The sequence below is a fragment of the Eucalyptus grandis genome, chromosome 3 (genome assembly GCF_016545825.1).
Source record: "Eucalyptus grandis isolate ANBG69807.140 chromosome 3, ASM1654582v1, whole genome shotgun sequence".
Classification (NCBI taxonomy): Eukaryota; Viridiplantae; Streptophyta; class Magnoliopsida; order Myrtales; family Myrtaceae; genus Eucalyptus; species Eucalyptus grandis.
The window spans coordinates 29980538-29998692 of NC_052614.1; the positions used below are offsets into that span (position 1 = coordinate 29980538).

Sequence of the window (18155 nt, forward strand, 5' to 3'; positions counted from 1 at the left end):
CACCGCCTGCCCTCTCCGCCTCCAATCTCGCCGTCCAGCCGCTTCTGCTGTGCATCACAGCCACTGGTCGGGCCAAGCCAGAGCCCGTTTAGCCACCAGTAAGCCCCACCAAGGCTGGTTTGCCCTTTTCCACCTTTACCGATCAATTTCTTGCTTTAAACCAAACTTTTTGGCCACCATTTCAGCAAGATCAGAATAGAAACAAAGAGGGTTTTGCAGCAACTTCCAAGCCCGTGTTAAGGTAGTTTCGGACCTCAAAAGTTGGCCCACCTTTGGAGAAAAACGTCCCCCATGGCGTTCCCTACGTTTTGATCCGAGCGGATTGTTAAACGAGTGAGTTTAGCTTACTAATCCTTACTTAGTTTGCTAATGATGCTTAAGGGTTGATTATATTTAATTAAGTGCAATTAGGTGGTTAGATTAGAGTAGATTAGTGATTATTAATTAATTATGATGCATGTTAGGCTTTTGACTAGTGTAATTAGCTAGAGGATAGCCTATATTATTTATTGAATGCATCTCGGGATTTTTCCCGACCCGTCTCGGGCTTCAATTAGGCATTACGGGCCTAAATTGGATTATTTATTAATTTTCGAAATTAATTTAATTAATTATTCATTTTCCAGAAATTAAGCAGGGGATAGTCGATGACCCGAATTTTATGCTGATTGTCGTGGTGCAGCCTGTTTATTTATTTGAGCTCTACGTTGTGTTGAATTGAATTGATTGTGCAACTTGAGGAATTATTCCTAAATTGTTTGGAATTTGAGTAATTGATTGGTAGATAACTGAGTATAATTATATAGCGCCAATAATATTTTGATGGGCTATAAAGTGGAGGAAGCCATGAGAATGAATTAAATATAGTCTTGGCTAAGATCAATTAGGTCAATAATATCAAGTATTATAAAGTTGGGAAAGAATTATGTAGCACGTGGCTCTGTGATTTATTATATCACCCGGAGAAAATGACGCCTGAGAGCATGCAAGTAAATTGTTTATAATGGTTCTGTGATCAAATATATCACCCCGGCGAAAACAACGCTCGAGAACATGTACGTACATTGTTTATATTGGCTCTGTGATTAAGTATATCACCTCGGCAAAAACGACACCAGAGAGCATGTACATGATTTATAGACCTACGTGGTTCGATGATTAAGGATATCACTGGTGAAAACAACGCTTTAAAGAACTCACGTAACGCTCTAGTACATATATCATTATGAACATACGTGGTTCGGTAATTAAGGATATCACTGGCAAAAACGGCGCCTTAAAGAACGCACGTAACTATCTATTGTATACATCACGTTGGTGAAAACGGCACCATAGAGAAAGAATATACATGATTTATAACATATATGGTTCAGTGATTAGGCATATCACTGGCGAAAATGGCACCTTAAAGAACACTCGTAATTGTCTTCTACATACGTCACCCTGGCGAAAACGACACCCGAGAGCATTAATGTAGCTCTGTGACTAAGTATACTATTGGAAGTTATATAGTGTGGAGTGAAATGACTTAGAAATGGTTCGACTGACTTATAACCGATTAGGTCGATTGATCATTGCTTTGATCTGATATTGTGAATTGATTGATTAAATGGAAATGACCTTGAGATGGGCCGACTGACATGTAATCGATTAAGTCGATTGATCAAAATATTGATCTATGATGTGATTGTTTCGGTGCCTATTGAATTGTACTAATATGCAGGTAGAATCTGAGGCCAAGGTAAGTCCTCTGACCTGTGTATGCATAGGCAGCTTGGATAGCGTATTGATTTACTAATTGAGTTTTAGGGGGTAGAGCTTGCTGAGACGTTATCTCATTGGTTATTAAATAACCATTTCAGGTCCATAGATGGCCCCTCCTGAGTTTTTGGGTTGGCTTAAGAAGATCACAGAGCAGACCTCTTACTTTCCATTCAGCAGAAGTACAGCCCAAGTGCCAAAATTTGGCACGGAGGAAAACTTAAGTGTCAAAACTTCAGAAAGGTACACTTAAGTGCCAAAATCGAATAAAGTGGATTACTTAAGTGCCACTTTGCCAAAATCCGGCCAAATTGCTAACGTGGCAATTTTTCGGTGAGTTTGGTGTAAAACGACATCATTTTGCACTTGATATGGTGACAAATTGCAAGAACGACGTCGTTTTGTGTTTGATGGTTAAGGCTTAGTCAACCTTGAGGGCTTGGCTTCGATGCTCCCCCACCATCGCTAGCCCTTCCCGGTGATGGCGGGGAGGTGGCGAGGGCCCACAAACCCTTGCCCAAATCTGGGGCAAGGGTCGTGGTGGAACCTCTCGGCCGACCCTTCCCCTCCGTCGCCGGCCTCCCGGCGGCGGCGAGGCTCGGGCCTCGCCGCCCCTTCGGCACCCCCCTTTTTAGTTTTTAATTTTTAGAATATTGTAAATAAAATTAAGTTTAAATTAAATTTAATTAATTTTTATACTAATTATTTACACATCGGACACAAAACGACATCGTTTTTGGAATTTGTCATCACATGAGCATGCAAAACGACACCGTTTTGCGATTCCTCAAACTCCTTTTCGTTCTATGGGTGCCCTAGGGGCTAGACCTATGAGCTGGTAAGGCCTATAGTTTCGATCAATGTGGGTTTCACCCATAAGGTGCCCCATCAATATAGATCGTGGTACCGTCAGGCTCAAGATGGCTAGAGAGGGTCCCCTCGCCGGTTGATTGCGTCCGGTGCTTACCCCTAGTGGTATCGCCGACCATTTCTTCTTATTAAGCACATGCGGAAGCAGTCATCAATCCCCAGACAATAAAATAATGGGATAGGAAAGTAGGCCATATTTTTCATATTGAAAATTCTTAACCACACTTTCATTAACAACTCAACTCATAGCATATTACAATACTATTTACAGCATAAAAGTCGACCTATCTACACCGAAAACAGGGTTCACAAAAGGGATGGGATCCCAATCCACATCTGGGTTATTTTCAAGATCCCTCTCTGGATCATCTTCTACTTCAAAATACTTTCTCCCCTTCAGGTTCCTCTTCCTTAGCTCCTCCTCAGGGTCCTGAAATGGTTATTCAATAACCAATGAGACCACGTCTCAGCGAGTCCTACCCACTAAGACCCGAATAAACTAATACGCCATACGGTTGCCTAAGCAAAGAGGACGGAAGCAGCTTCGGTCACTGGGCTACCGGGAAGGTGCGTGGACTGACGAGCTGGGAGAGAAACTCGGATGAGGCGTGCTGCAAGTGCTTCGTTTGCTGCTGGACGGAAGACGAAAACCAACCCAGCTTCAGTAGCTGGCTTCTGTTCACCAAAGCAGCTTCGGTCTTCATGGATCAATGGACCGTGCTAGTCTCCCAACAAGGTCGAGATATAGTCGCGTGGCTGAAGAAGAAGGTTGCTGGGCTTCCTCGTTGGCGTCGGCTCTTTGACCCACAGGCAAGTCGGATGCGTGGAGGCTGACTTCGGTCTTCAGTGCTGGAAGAAGGAAGCAGCTGTCGCATGTTGGCTGAGCGTAGGTCAGGTCGTCCGAGAGGCAGCAAGGTTGACTGAAAACGTGGCACGGAGCTGCTTCGGTGCTGCCTCGGCGTCTTCAAAAAAAGCTCCGTGAAGTGGAGACACGGAACAGGAGTTTTCTGGCGTCGAAATGATGTTGTCTTATTGTCTTCGTGGACTCCACGATATGCACGGGTTGAAGACGTTGGACTCGGTGGAGCTGCTGCAGGGATCTTCGCTGGCGTGAGTGGAGAGTGGGGCTTCGGTTGAGGAAGAGAAGTAACGGAGATGGAGAGAGGTGAGTGATGGGGATTGCTTCGCACGGCAGAGAGATTAAAACTAAAGCAGGAATAATGAGCGGATGGGAGGGTTGCCGAGCGTGAGAAGATGGAGGCCAGCCGTTTGTGCGTGTTCCACAAGCCAAAGAAAAGATCAACACAACATCTCTTTTCTTAAATGCTTGTCCCCCAATAGCTCTCAAAATCTAGCACTAATATCCACTTAATTATCCAAATTGTTAATTTCAATTTCGAAATAAACTAAATTTTCTTGCTCAATAATTTGAAATGGTAGATATGTCTTTTTCCCATCAATTTAGGAAATACAAAAAATTGAAAAATCGACCTCCGAAAATCTATCGTTCCTAAAATAGCTTGTGACATCATCTTTCCGAAATCCGACTCAAATCGACGGTTAATTTCACTCCAGCGTGCTTTTTAGTGAATCTTGGACAATGAACCCACTCGAACATTGGCTCTCGACTACCAACACAGTCAAAACGTCCTCAATTTTCCAATTTAGTGGAGCCACCCACGATCGGCCACACATCTCGCCGAACCGACCTAAAAAAAAAAAAACCAACACAATTCTATTGTTTAAATTGAGCATGACTTATCTTAAATTTGTTTGAATATATATTGGTATGCAAGCCTATAGTTTGGTTGACTCGCGCAACATCTCATTGTTAATGAATATCTTTGTAATTTTGACCTGAAAAAGCCAAATGAACAAAGACTTCTGGAGTTTTGGGTATGTGTAGGATAGTCTTTGGAAGTAACGAACATACAAAAAAGTTGAAAGGGACACCGATTCTTCTAAATCGATTGCAACTCTTCAAGGATGCAGATTTAAAGCTCCGACTCTTCAAGGAATCTCTTCTAGGTTTTCAAGGATATGAACTCTACAAGGTTCATGATGCTTGCTTCAAGCAAAGCTTTTCATTTATCAAAATTCATCAAAAGTTGTCTGTCTTCTACAAGGTCATATCATCAAAGAAATAAAAACAGAACGTTGAAACTAGGAGAAATAAAGACAAAGCGTCCCAAAAATAGGAGATATAGTAAAGGGCATGGAAACTAAAACTAGGGTCACTTCCTGTGTTTCCGTGGACTAAAATCGGTTTCTTCGAGCTTTAATGCGGGCCGATCTTCTTGGTCGAGAGAGCCGATCTTCAATGTGGGCTGCATCAGGTTGTATTTGAAAGTTCGAAATTTAGTCCTACTTTCCTGCAAGTCGGTCCTAAGATTAGGAGGTGGATTAGCCCAACTCGAATTATGCTCACCCCTATTTCATAATATTCCTCCATGTGGTTTATCTAGTTCTTTGATAGGAAAATTCGAGTGGCACCTTGATGCCTCATTGATGTATAGTTGTGCCTTACCAATTTAATGGTCTCTAGGCCCCCTTTTCTCAAAACTATGAAAATTACCTGACATGAGTTCTGGAGCGGATATGGGTTTTGCAATGTACAATTCCATTAAAATTGAATGATGGGTTCTATCAGGAAATTTTCAAAATGGACACAGTTAAAAGTAAGGGGAAATGGTATAAATACACGGAGAATCTTCATTATCCTTCCATGAAAGGGTTATGCGCATCACTGAAATCACGCGGAATTGCTGAGTCATCAAATTTCCAAAAGCAACGTAGTGTTATTGCTTGTTTAATTCCTACTTGTCATTGTCATAGATAACTCTTTAGAACTCTGCTATAATCTATTCACATGTATACATAACGTATTTCATATTAAAATGGAAGGGCAACGGAAAAAAAAAATAGTACCACAGTCAAATGAGAAAATTTAATTTTTATAGCTATATAAGACGGCATCATAAGAGTATGCAAATGATTAAAAACCTAAAACAAAAGTGAAATAAAACCGAAGGAGAAGAGCTGAGTCGTGGTGGAGTTTCAGCCAAGAGAAAAATGGAAGAAGCGATAGACTCCTCCCTCCGCTTCTTCCAGACCCTGTTTCTTTTGCCGAAGAAGCGATCAACAGAGTGCGTTTCTTTTGAATAAGAAGCAGATCGGTTTATATAAGGCAATTGAGTTTGGGCTCTTCTCTCTTTATATTTTTTTCCTATTTTTTATTTTGTTCTTTTGAATTGGTTCTATTAAACTGCTTGACAATCAAATTAATCGATAGGTCTGGAGCACAACCACTCTCTAGTAAAAAAAAAAAAAAAGTGGCCGGTTCCATTAGACCAGACTGGAACCGATGACGAGCCAATCTGGTCCTCAATTCCCAATTTTGAGAATTGGTCCGGTTCTCAATTTTACTTTGATTCCAAAAACAATTTCTATTTTTTTATTTTGAGATCCCATTAGCCGCCTAGGCAGAAAGGGAGGCGCCTTTAGCTTCTACCACTTATTTTTTATTCCTTTTTTATTTCTTTTTCTTTCATCCCCTCGTGGTCTCCTTTGAGCACGCCCAGAAAACCCGAAGACTCTGGCCAGGCGCACAACACTCACAGCCGGCTAGAACACACTTTCACGTTGGACTTCCAACAGTCCCCAGGCCTACGTTGCTGAACCTACAGTCACCGCCGACCGTTCCCCCACTTTCGAAAGAAACAATAGGCACGAGGAAACGACGCACTAAGGAAAAAAACGTATCAGCCATGTCCAAGGATCAACAAACGTCCAGACCCGACCCGAAATCAGAGGAGACCTAAGCGAGATCTGGTTCGAGCATTTCGTCGATCAGGCGAGATGCATTAGACCAGGAAAAAAGAAAACGAGCCAACCGAGCCCCGCAACATTCGACAAGGAACAACCCAAGACCCGCAGCATACATACGAACGGGGCCAAAAATCATGCGCACAAGACAAACGGCGGAACCCGCAACGGAACAAAACAGGGCACTAAAAACAGGGGAGGTTTTGTGGACGCTCCCTACCCAGCCACCACGACACCGTACTTAAGACCACCAATGAATGCGCAGTATGCTAACCTGGGGTTAACACAGCTTATATTTGAACAGGGCGTGACGGCGACTGGCGACCGGCGCATCTCCAACGCAGCCACCGAATGGGGTGGTCGCTCACTCTCAGTTTCCCTCTCTCAAATCTTAAATTTTTCTGTGTTGGGCATTTTGTCGAACATCTCTCAAGCACCTCACTCAAGAACTCTCTCTCTCTAAAAAGCTCCTCCTTCGCCCTTGGTCTTATCCGTTGGTGAATTCAGGAAGACGATGAATGCATCGGGAACGATGCGACACGAGAATCTACTTTTCCTGAAGGATTACTATTACATTAGAGACGAGAAGCTCCCGTTGTTCGATTACATGGCCCTGAGAAGCTTCAATGGACTTTTACACGGAGGCATAGGGTACTTGCACTCTCAAGGTCCCAATGTCTTCCATGGAAAAATCAAGTCAACCAGTGTCCTCCTTACAACGTCTTATGATCCGTTAGTTTCCGATTATGGCCCGAACTGCATCCAGGCGCCTCTGAAAGATGCACTGAAGGCCGCTGACCCTCAAAAGGACGATGTCTATAGCTTTGGGGTATTGCTTGTGGAGCTTCTAACTGGGAAAATGTCTTGTGAGGCTGATTTTGCATATTTGTTTAATTCCACAACCGAAAGGCGCTGGGATGTTGATGATTTCGATCCTGAGCTGGGTAATTACCAGAATTTCCAGGATGAGTTAATGGGACTATTGCAGGTGGCGATGGCTTGCGCATCCAACCCCTCTCAGAGGCGACCTGCAATGTCTGTAGTACAGAGGATGATTGAAGACCGGCTGTCACAGCCACAGCACAACAAGATCATCGAAGCGAACGATGACTTGTCTAAAAGGACAAGGTTATTTTTTCTTTTCCCAGAAACTGACAAAGTTCATCCCTGAATTTTCTAGATTCTGTATAAAAACATTGCCAACAAACGATCTATTTGACCTTTCGCTGTGCACAATTTTGATGCAATGAACAACAACAGCAAGTAGCTCCCTTTCACCTGACCAAATTATTGGTTTACAGACTTACATTCTCTCCTGGTCTACAGAGATAATCTCCACCAGAAAGTGCGTGTTATCTCCTGCATTAAAATGAAGTAACATGGACTATTGGTTTTACAGGGGTGCAATTCTAGTGTGTCAAGATTCTTGATGTGAAGCATGTGGACTAATCCTGGTGCACTATGGCCTTACAATGGATATTATTTAACAAAAATCTGTCTGACGGAGGGGTGTTGGAAGTCTCAGACAGAGTCTATGGTAAGCTTTCACTTATTCAGTATCAGTACGCTGTAATAATCTATATGTGCCATATTGACAGATTCCAGGATTCTATGTATGCTCCTTTATTTTTGTGGTTGGATGCAATGACAGCCTCTAGTCTAATTTTCTAAGATTTTCCTCCTCTAGGAGCACTAGAGTACTTCAACAATAGGGGAACTAGTGGAGATCTTATGTGACAAGTAATTAATGAGGGTAATAATGTCAAAAGAACAGAGAAGCTTGGGTACCGTAGTTTTTGGTCTTTTTCCCATTTTGGTCATAAAACAGGGCTCTAGGCTCATGAAACAACTACAGACTAAAAACTCTAGGATTGATGACTTTGTTACTTTGCAGATGAAGCATATACTTTCTGACATGTCATTAGTTGGGCTGTTGTGAGTAGCCAACCTACCCTGATTAAATAGCTGCACATCACAAGCGCTAACTTTTATAGAAGCATGTCATTGCATTTTATATCACCGCTGATTGCAAGTACATTTCTTGTCTCAGCTAAAAGGAAATGCTTGTCCCAATCAATTTACACAACCCATAGCCCTGCTTTAACCTGGGATCATATCCACACTCATCTTAACCAACTTCCAGCAACTGCATAACCTTGACAGCTTTTGAGGGTGCATCAATGTCTTACTGACAAGCCAAATGGCCTTGGGGCTTAACTCTGATGAGATGGGTTCAGCTCAGGCCGGATTGAAGAGAAGAAAACCCATTAATCATCAAAGATCGCTAGGGTATCAAAAAAAATTTGAGATCAAACCCAAAACCAGAGTAGGTCGTCCAGTGTCCAATCCAAAAGACCATAGCACTGAAAGTAGGTGCATGAGTCATTCACCAAGACTTAAGAAAATACAAATAGAAGTTATTTTCTTTGAAAAGCTGGAAAGCCTAGAAGTAGAAAGAAGTATATTCCGATAGAGAGCTAATTAGCTGCAAGTTCTCTGTAAGGCTCCTCTGGGTGCTCCTGACTAGTCATAAATGCATATTTCACCACTCCCAAATGAACTTGCCAGTGAAAGGTCATAAGCATTCAAGATGTTCATCTGCAGAAGATTTCCATGAGGATTATTTCATTAGTTTATTCATCAGTTCTCTTGAAATATCACTCACCCTACACCTCAATGGAAATGATCCGCAGTAGATGGGTTTTCTAACCTTTTCTAGTCGCTATTTCTTGGAATTTTAAGAAGCTGTTTTTGTGGTTTAGTTTCTAAACAACTTTTGACTGCGTAGCAAGTCATCATTCACGATTTGGAAGCTTTCTTGCATGAGTACTTCGTTTCATAGTCTATCAAGTTCATACTGAGCCCAAAGGAAGATTGCACTTGGTGATAGATGTCTCCTGTTAGCTCTCTCTATTTTGGTACACTAATCTCATGCACATAATGATTTACTTATTTGGATGTTGATGCAGTGTTCGATTACTGTCTCACCTGGGATTGGTCTTTTTTCGGCCAAGTTACCACAGACTGGTTGTAGGATGACGAATATAAGTTTTACATGAGAGGCATAGTTGCAAAACTCCAAGACCAATTTCCTGCAGCCTCTTTCATGGTGCTCAATTTCAGAGAACAAGATAACCAAAGCCAAATGGCTAATTTGTTGTCTGGATATGATATAACTGTCATAGAACTCCCTCAAATTATGGAGGTTGCCCTATACCGACAGTGGAGATTATCCACAACTTTTGAGATCTGCCGATGAATGGTTGTCATCTGATATGCAACAGAATGTGCTGTCGATGCATTGTGAAAGGGGTGTGTGGCTAGTTTTGGCATTCATGTCGGCTTCTCTTTTGTTATATAGGAAGAAGCAGGATGGGGAGCAGAAAACACTTGACATGATTTACAAGAAAGTGCCCCGTGAACTCTTGCAGCTGACATCGACTCTAAATTTGTTGCCTTCCCAGCTGAGATACCTCCACTATGTTTCCATACAGAATGCTGGTTCAGATTGGCCTCCACCAGACAAGGCGCTTGTAATCAAAAGTGTTGAAGGGGCATGTCGTCCTACTGTTAAGATAACAGGACAGGACCCCTTTATGGTTGCTGATCAAACTCCCAAAGATCTGTTCTCCACACCCAGAAGGAGTGAACATGTGAGGCATTACAAACAGGTAATTCTAATTTTGTTGGCAATCGAAAAAACCTAAAATTATTCAAGAGATCTTGTTTGTATATGTTTGTTAGGTATGACTCCACTTGCTCTCCCATGTATTCATTAGTTTCTAGTACCAGACTTTTTCTCCTTATATATTTGTAAATCCTTGCTGGATTTATGGATTGGAGCTTTAGGCAGTCACAGTTATCTAAATGTTTTGAATGTCTTAGTCATAGAGTTCTCCCTTTGTTAATTTGTCAAACCTGTTAAATCAAGCTGCAAAAGATCATTGTTTCGCAGGTTTACAATCGCATTCTGTAAAAAAGGCAAGTATGCCGCATTTTGAGAACCTGGCTAAGTTCAGTCTCCTTTTGAGTATATAAAACAGAATACATACTTATGTGCAGTCTAGTCAGAAGGATGAGTTATTGTTCTTTTATTTTTCTTTTTTAGAGGCTATCATTCTTTTATTTTGCTTTCCTAGCAATAGTGTTTTGCTTCGTAGTTAGTACTAGGGGTGAGCATCGGTCCAGGGTTAAACCCTGGACCGACCCTGGACCGACGCTGGACTTGCCCAACCTTGTCGGTCCTGGTCCGGTTCCTAAGGAGACTGGGTTGGTCTTTGGTCTTAGAATTCCTAGACCAGCACTGTGCGGGTCAGTCCTTGGTCCTGAGAGTTTCGGGTCGGTCCAACCCAGACCAACCTTGACAGAAGACCTAAAATATCTAATATATTATTTATCTAATATATTATTTATAATTTTTTATATAGAGAAAACCTTAAAATAAACGGCGTCAACAACACTAAACAACTCTTTAATGAGAAGTTCAAGTAATTTTACATTATTCTTTAATAACTTAGGTTTTTAATGTATTTTACGATATCAATAGTCATAATTTATGAAGGAGAAAAATGTTTTTGAGATAAGTCCTCATGGCGTCCAAAAAGGTAGCTTATGGCATCCTCTTTTAATATTCATTATTTTCTGTCTTATTTGTCCTCTTAGTTTTCAATTTGCTAAAATTGAAAAAAATAACTTTTTCGCTCGTCACTCAACACTCGCCTCGCTCCCTTTGGGTTAGTCATACCACTCGCTGCTCGATGCTTGCTTGGCTTGTTGCTCTTCGCTCGACATTCAATGCTCATTACGTTCGACGTTTACCCCACTTGACCCTCACCGCTTACATTTCTTAGCTAACCTTGCTTATCATCGAATCCATTGAGTCGGTACGATCTTCCTCAAGTTGCCCTTTCAAGAAGTATAAAAAATAAAATAAAAAATTATTGGTTAGTCCTAGATTGATCATGAAACTGGACCGAACCCATTAGGTCGGTTCAATTCTCAATCCTTTTTTTAAGGAGTACAAAAAAATTAAAAAAAAAAATTTATTAGTTGGTCTCGAGTTGACCTTGGAATCGAATCGGACCGACCGGTCCTTGGTCCCAAGCTCAATAGGGTCGGTCTTCAGTTCAAAAAATTGAGGACCAACGCTGTGCGGGTTAGTCCTAGGGTTACGAGATAGACCAGCCCAACCGGGACCATGCTCACCCCTAGTTAGTACTAACTACAACTCTCCGAGGAATACAAGAATGTAAGAAAATAGATATTCCCTCTTGAGCACCAATTGCAGGGCCATTGCCTCATCCACCAGTCCATTTTGATGTGTGAGTTCACCAATGAATCATGGATGCTTAAGGAAATTGACGGATATAATGGTAGTTGACTATTTTAATTGTTCATATATTTTACTGCAGGCACTCAGTGAAACAGTTAAATTGGACATCCATTGTAATGTTTAAGGTGATGTTGTGCTGGAGTGTATGAGTATGGATGCTGGTCTTGAACATGGAGAAACAATGTTCCATGCATTGTTTAATACTGCATTTATATCGGATAATGTTATGAAGCTTGAGTTTGATGGAATGGATGTCAGGTGGGGTCGCCAGAATCAATTTCCTAAGGAATTTATGGCAGAGGTACTGGTTAGACGTCAAACCAACCATCTGTTATTTGACTTCATTTATTTTTCCTGGAAAGTAATTCATGTTCACTATCTGTGTATGGGCAGATTATTTTCTCACAAGCAGATGCTGCTACTTCACTCACAATGGTTGATTTGTCCAGTGATGAGGAACCAAAGGAGAACCGAATAAAGATAAGCTTGACAATGATACCTTCTTTTGAACCGTCTCAAGATGCAATCACGACACAAAATATTGTTGAACCCCCCAAAAATGCTGGCCCTCAAACAGCAACCATCTTCATCTTTGGCGATGCCTTAAGTTGTCATCTCAGGTAATACGTTGAGAGCGGAATTGTTTATTGCATGCTTCCAGTCACAGGGAAATGTTCGACACTCATTTTATATTGTTGATCGGTGAGGCTTATGAATTTTTCCGACTTAAAACATAGTCTGGTGCAGGTACCTCAATTGAAATGAACTGCCTCAAGTTCTCATCTCAGGTAATAAGTTGAGAGCAGAATTGTTTATTGCATGCTTTCAGTCACAGGGAAATGTTCGACACTCATTTTATATTGTTGACCAGAGAGGCTTGTGAATTTTTCCGACTTAAAACATGTGAGGGAAATGTACATTGTATTATTCAATAAAGTTTAATATATATATATATATATATATATATATATATGTGTGTGTGTGTATATATATCAAAATAAACCCTAAAAGTGGTAAAGACCCATTTATCCTTCTTACTTCTAACACTCCCCCTTAAGCTGAAGCATAAATATTAATCATGCCTAGCTTGTTACAAATATGTTCTATCCTCCCATTACCCAAGGATTTAGTGAAGATGTCTGCAAATTGTTTGCTAGTTCGAATATGACTAGGAAGAATCACTCCACTTTGCAACTTCTCTCGGATAAAATTTAATATTCATAGCTATATAAGACAGTATTATAAGAGTATGCTAATGATTAGAAACCTAAAACAAAAGTGAAATATAATGAAGGAGAAGAGCGCAGTTCGTGGTGGCGTTTCAGTCGAGAGAAATTTAGAAGTGACAGAAACCTTCCTCGGCTTTGTCCGGCCTCTGCGTGCGTGCTTTGTATCGTAGGGGTTGCTGAAGCAGTGATGAAGAGAGGTGAGTTTCTTTTGGAGAGGCAAAAGGGCCTGTTTGTTAAAATGTGTTTCTATTACCACGAACACAAATTTTTGTTTTTTTTGTTCCTGGAAACAAAAAAGGAACATAAACGAGTTTATTTGCGTTTTTGTTCCAAAATTATTTTTTTATTCCTAGAAACACATTTGGAATGGAAACAAGAAACAAAAAAAAAGTTGTTTCTTGTTTATGGAACAAAATTTAGGAACACTTTTCTCTCTCTTCCATTTTCTTCTCTCTTTTTTCTTCTTCTTTTTTCTTTCTTTTTCTTTGGCCGGCGACCTCGCTGGAGTCGGCCCCCGGCGAGGTCGAGCGTCGCCAGCCCCTGGCAAGGCCGACCTCGCGCTAGCCAAGGCGAGGCCGAGCCTCGCCTAGCCAAGGTGAGGCCAAGCCTCGCCTAGCTACGGCGAGGCTCGGCCTCGCCGTGGCTGGGCGAGACCGCTGCCCTCGTCGGCCGGTGCGACCGGCCAAAAGAAGGAAAAAAAAAAAAAGGAAAAAAAATAAGAAAAAAAAAAGAAAATATAAAAAATAAAATAAAAATATTTAAAAATTAAAAGAAATAAAAAATTATACAAATTTACCCAACGTGTTTCTATTCTTTTTATTCTTGAACAGATCTACCAAACGCATTTTTATTCAAAAATTGTTTCTGAAGCAAAAATACTTTTTTTTTTTTTAATTTCTATTCACGAAACAATTTTTAAACGAAATGTTACCAAACGCACCCAAAAATAGTCGTCCCACTAAACGTGATTGGCTCATCGAGAGAATTGGGCCCGGACGAATTGACCAATTAAATTGTTGCAGTATTGGGCTTGGGGTAATGAACCTATGGGCCTGCGATGGTGTTAATAGACTGGGCTGAAGTGAGCGAATTAGACTTAATATATAGGCTAAGGCAAATGAGTACGGGTTCTCCTCCCTTTTTATCTATTACTATTTTTATTTTGTCCTTTTACAATTTTACAAAATATATGCCTGGCTGGTCGACAACTGTCATACACTCTCCCACAAAAATCAATGACGTCTGTGTCACTGTTGGACCGTACGACCAGCGATGCTCCTCTTACTTGATATATATTTCGATTAACTCATTCCTTTTATACCATCTTAAGATTTTCTCAAAAATCGCACCTTGTTCGCGTTTTCTCACCTAGTGATTGCTCCTTACCCTTGTCGGATCAACTACTGGCATAGTCTTCTCACGAACCCCATGTTCATTAGAAGGGTACTGCTCATACCATACATAACAACCTAGTTAGTCTTTGTTTGGTTTAGCATTCCCAAGGGACTTTGAGCCCCCAAAGGTCATTGAAATTTTTTTTAGGTGTTTGATGCATCATTTGAAGGTCTCCTTGACTAAATGCTTACCTTTGAAATGCTAAAAGCTCAAAGCGATTCGAATCTGCTTTGGGCTTTCAGCATTTTCAGAATGCTAAAGAGAGGTTTAATGATTTTTTTTTCTTCCAATATTGCCTTCACTGATAATTGTGTTTTCCTATTTTACCCTAAAACATTATTGTTCATTGTCTTTCTCGTTGGACTTGTTTCTTCAAGAGTGAAGCTTAGTTGGCGGAGCTCAGCTGACGGAGCTCAGCCGGCCAGATCTGGTCGCTCATGCACCGCCGTCACGTGGATTACGACCTTAGGCGGCGTCGCTTGGGTCGCGCAACCCATGTAACGGGTTGAGCGGAGCTCAGCCAGCCAAATTTGGTCGCCCACGCACCACAGTCACATGGGTCGCGGCCTCGGGCGGCGTCGCTCGGGTCGCAAACTTAGGCGACTCCGCCCAGGCTGCCTCCCCACCACAACCACCAGCTCCGGCTGCCTCCCAATCATTCCCCTGCTTCAGCATCTCCTCCTTTTCCTTTTCTCTTTTGCCTTTTTCTTTTCACCTCAAAACTACTTTGCAAAATACACCAAAATGAGAGTACCCAAACACTTTTTCCTTTATCAAATGCCTATTCTTCTAAAGATACTTTGGAAAATGCAAAGTCATTTCCCTAAAGTTAAACCAAACGCGCCCTTAGTTTCAATTGGGCCAAGCTAATTAAAGGAACACTATGATTTTCTACATAATGTGATGACCATTTTGGTAGATCTTACTTATGAATAATATCACAAGCCTCAACTATTCGATATAGATCCAAAGAAGCACAAGAAGATAGCTTCGGGACGCCCTAACCCCGTAGAAAGAAAACGCCCAACGTTTGAAATTCCTGAATTTGGTGGTTCGTAGCTTACTTTAACCAAAAGTTTCCACATTTTCTAGTTCTTTCAAGTTTATTACTAACCCTTTGTTTTGTCTTCACTGGTGCTGCTTCGGTGAATTTCTAACTAAGTATTTCGTGAAGTTGCATTGCAAGGTTTAATCCAAAGGAAAAGTTGGTATTTTATGGTATGGCATGTATTTTGAGGACTAATGAAAACTTATATTATTTTGTGGCATCTCATCTTATAAAATTGGATTAAGCATCGGATGAATTTTTGAGTCGATTGTCATTTTGGTTGGACATGCATTAAATTGCTTGTGAAAATTTCATGAGCTACATTACTTATGGTAAAAGCGGGGAAAAAGAGTAGAAAGCACCAAAAACATACATAGTACCATAGTAGGCCAACTGAGAGCGACAGGCATAAGATGTTCACATTCTCTAAAGCAAAATTATGACTCCCTACATTAACGAGAATACATGATAACTAAGCTTCAAGATAGACTACCTGAATAGGATGACCACATTAAGTAGTCTTCAGGATGGCAAAATCGCATAGGACTCTAGAACATTGCTCGTCAATTGCTTTGAATGTCATATATGACAAGTCATATTTAAGGTAGAGGAGAAAAGAGGAAACTTATTATTTTTAGCATCAGGAATTTTGATTAGTCATAAATCCAAACTTGTTAGACTCATTAGAAGTTGTGTTATCAATTAGAGTGATGCATTTATCACCAATCTAATGACAAATTAAATTAATAACAAGAATCATTAAATTTCTGTAGGTAAACTCTTGCTCTAGCACCTCTCTTCACAACCAATTAGACTAAATTTCCTATAATAGCATGTACTAAATCACTTTTTTCCGTCAATGTCAATTCTATCGAAGTATAAATACTCATATATAGTCATACAAACCTAACTAAACTATGAAGTAAAAAAACCCAGCTCAAAGATATTCCATTTTATAACTGTAAGATGATACTATAGATAACAACCGACAACACTGGCATAGATCAATATAAGAAAAGCTTACAAGTTTACGTAGCCTTTGCACATGAGGGCCCTCTCTTTGCAATGATGACCACCCACTGCCAATCTTCGTATTAACTTGAATTAATTAAAGAAATAATTAGAAAGAAAATAAAGAGTGGCGAACTAAATTCTCCTTTTTGACGATTTTATAAAATTTCAAGTTAAGACATGTTTGAGAACTTTGGTTGGCATATCATTGATACCGATTCTTTGATATTCCATGCAAAATCAATTATGAAACAATCATTTTTTTTTTCCCATCATTCCCATTGACTCTGCTGTTATATGCATTATCTATGGCATAAGATTACTAGCTGCAATCTAAGCTAGGGGTGTGTTTTTTTTTGGGGAAAGTGTTATTCGGGATTTGATTTTATGAGCTTTGTTAATAGAAAATAACTAGTCAACCAAAAACACTTTTCTGGTCAATGAAAATATTCATGTATAAATTAAGGAAAGTGAATTCTTAAATTTAAAGAGGTGAAAACATTTTTCGAAGTTGCTAATCTCAAATTTGTCGTTTTTCTTTCTTTTTTTTCCTTCATTTTCTTTTATTTCTTACTTAGTTGGTTGTCAGGCCTTAGCGGCCGGCCACAAGCATGGGCTGGCGAGGCTCATGCTTGCAGGCACGAGGTTGAGGTTGTGGGCCTCGCAAGAGGTTGACGCTTGACAAGATTTGGCAAGCTTTAGCTCAAAATCACCAACCTTGCGCAAGGTCGAGCCTAGTTGGTTCGTGCCTGTGCTTCGAGCTTGAGGCCGGCAAGCTTGAGTCTCACCAGATTTTGGCAAGCTTTGTGCTTGAGCTCGCTTGTGGTGTCACTAGCCAATTGTAGTAGAGAAAGGAGGAAAAATAAAAGAAAAGAAAAGACAAGAAAATAAAAAAAATAAAAATAATAAAATTTAAAAAATATAAAAAAAATTATTTAAAAGTTTGATATTTTTTGGCTAAGATAAAGTCATGAGATTGAAATCATTTGTTAATAAGACCCAAATATATATATATATATATATATATATATCATTTTACATTACTAAATAAAGGAAAATTAATTGTATTCCTGTGAAAGGCTTTTCCAAAAAAATATTTACTTTTATCGTTAAATTTTTCATGAAATAAATGCACCCTACATTTGTGCATATACGTACCAATTGAAGTATCACGACATTCGGCCAAAAAATATGAAGACGGAGCTAGAGAGAGAGAGAGAGCTGTTACAAGTTGATTTAATCCCTAATTGGGTATTATTTTAGTTCCAGGAGAATCCAATGCGCCAAATTCCCTGGGCTTCCGGCTGGGTTGAGTTTTCATATGTTTCTAGCAATTGAATAGGTCATTAGATTTATGTCAATTGGCTTATATACAATATTAGTGGAATGCCAAATATAGTAGAACGGATGTTCTGTACAATTTCCTTACTACGGCATGTTTAATAAATTTGAATACAGAAAAAAAAAAGATTAATTTGATTAGTAATGTTATAATTACAAATAACATTCACAAGTGATTAATAAATCTCGTGTATATTTAGGTAACTTGATATATATATGTCAATAGATTTATTGTGGATGAATTAATTTTTCTAATCATTCAAATAAGAATTCTAAGGGGCACGGGATCATATAAATGTGCAAAGAATTCCAAGGTTCCATTTATTTGAGAATAATTATTTTC

At 40.0% G+C, this 18155-nt stretch overlaps 2 protein-coding genes across 2 annotated transcripts; both read left to right on the plus strand.

Moving 5' to 3' along the window:
• The first annotated feature begins 6889 nt into the window (after positions 1-6889).
• LOC104437124 (probable inactive receptor kinase At2g26730) lies at positions 6890-10325 on the plus strand. Its single transcript, XM_039308928.1, has 3 exons — positions 6890-7584; positions 7856-7993; positions 9426-10325. Exons 1-2 carry the CDS (start codon positions 6971-6973, stop codon positions 7884-7886), a joined length of 645 nt encoding a protein of 214 aa, XP_039164862.1. The 5' UTR covers positions 6890-6970; the 3' UTR covers positions 7887-7993; positions 9426-10325.
• Positions 10326-11670: 1345 nt separating this feature from the next.
• LOC104437121 (formin-like protein 18) lies at positions 11671-12717 on the plus strand. The gene is made up of 2 exons (XM_039308929.1): positions 11671-12089; positions 12182-12717. Exons 1-2 carry the CDS (start codon positions 11934-11936, stop codon positions 12410-12412), a joined length of 387 nt encoding a protein of 128 aa, XP_039164863.1. The 5' UTR covers positions 11671-11933; the 3' UTR covers positions 12413-12717.
• Positions 12718-18155: the final 5438 nt, after the last annotated feature.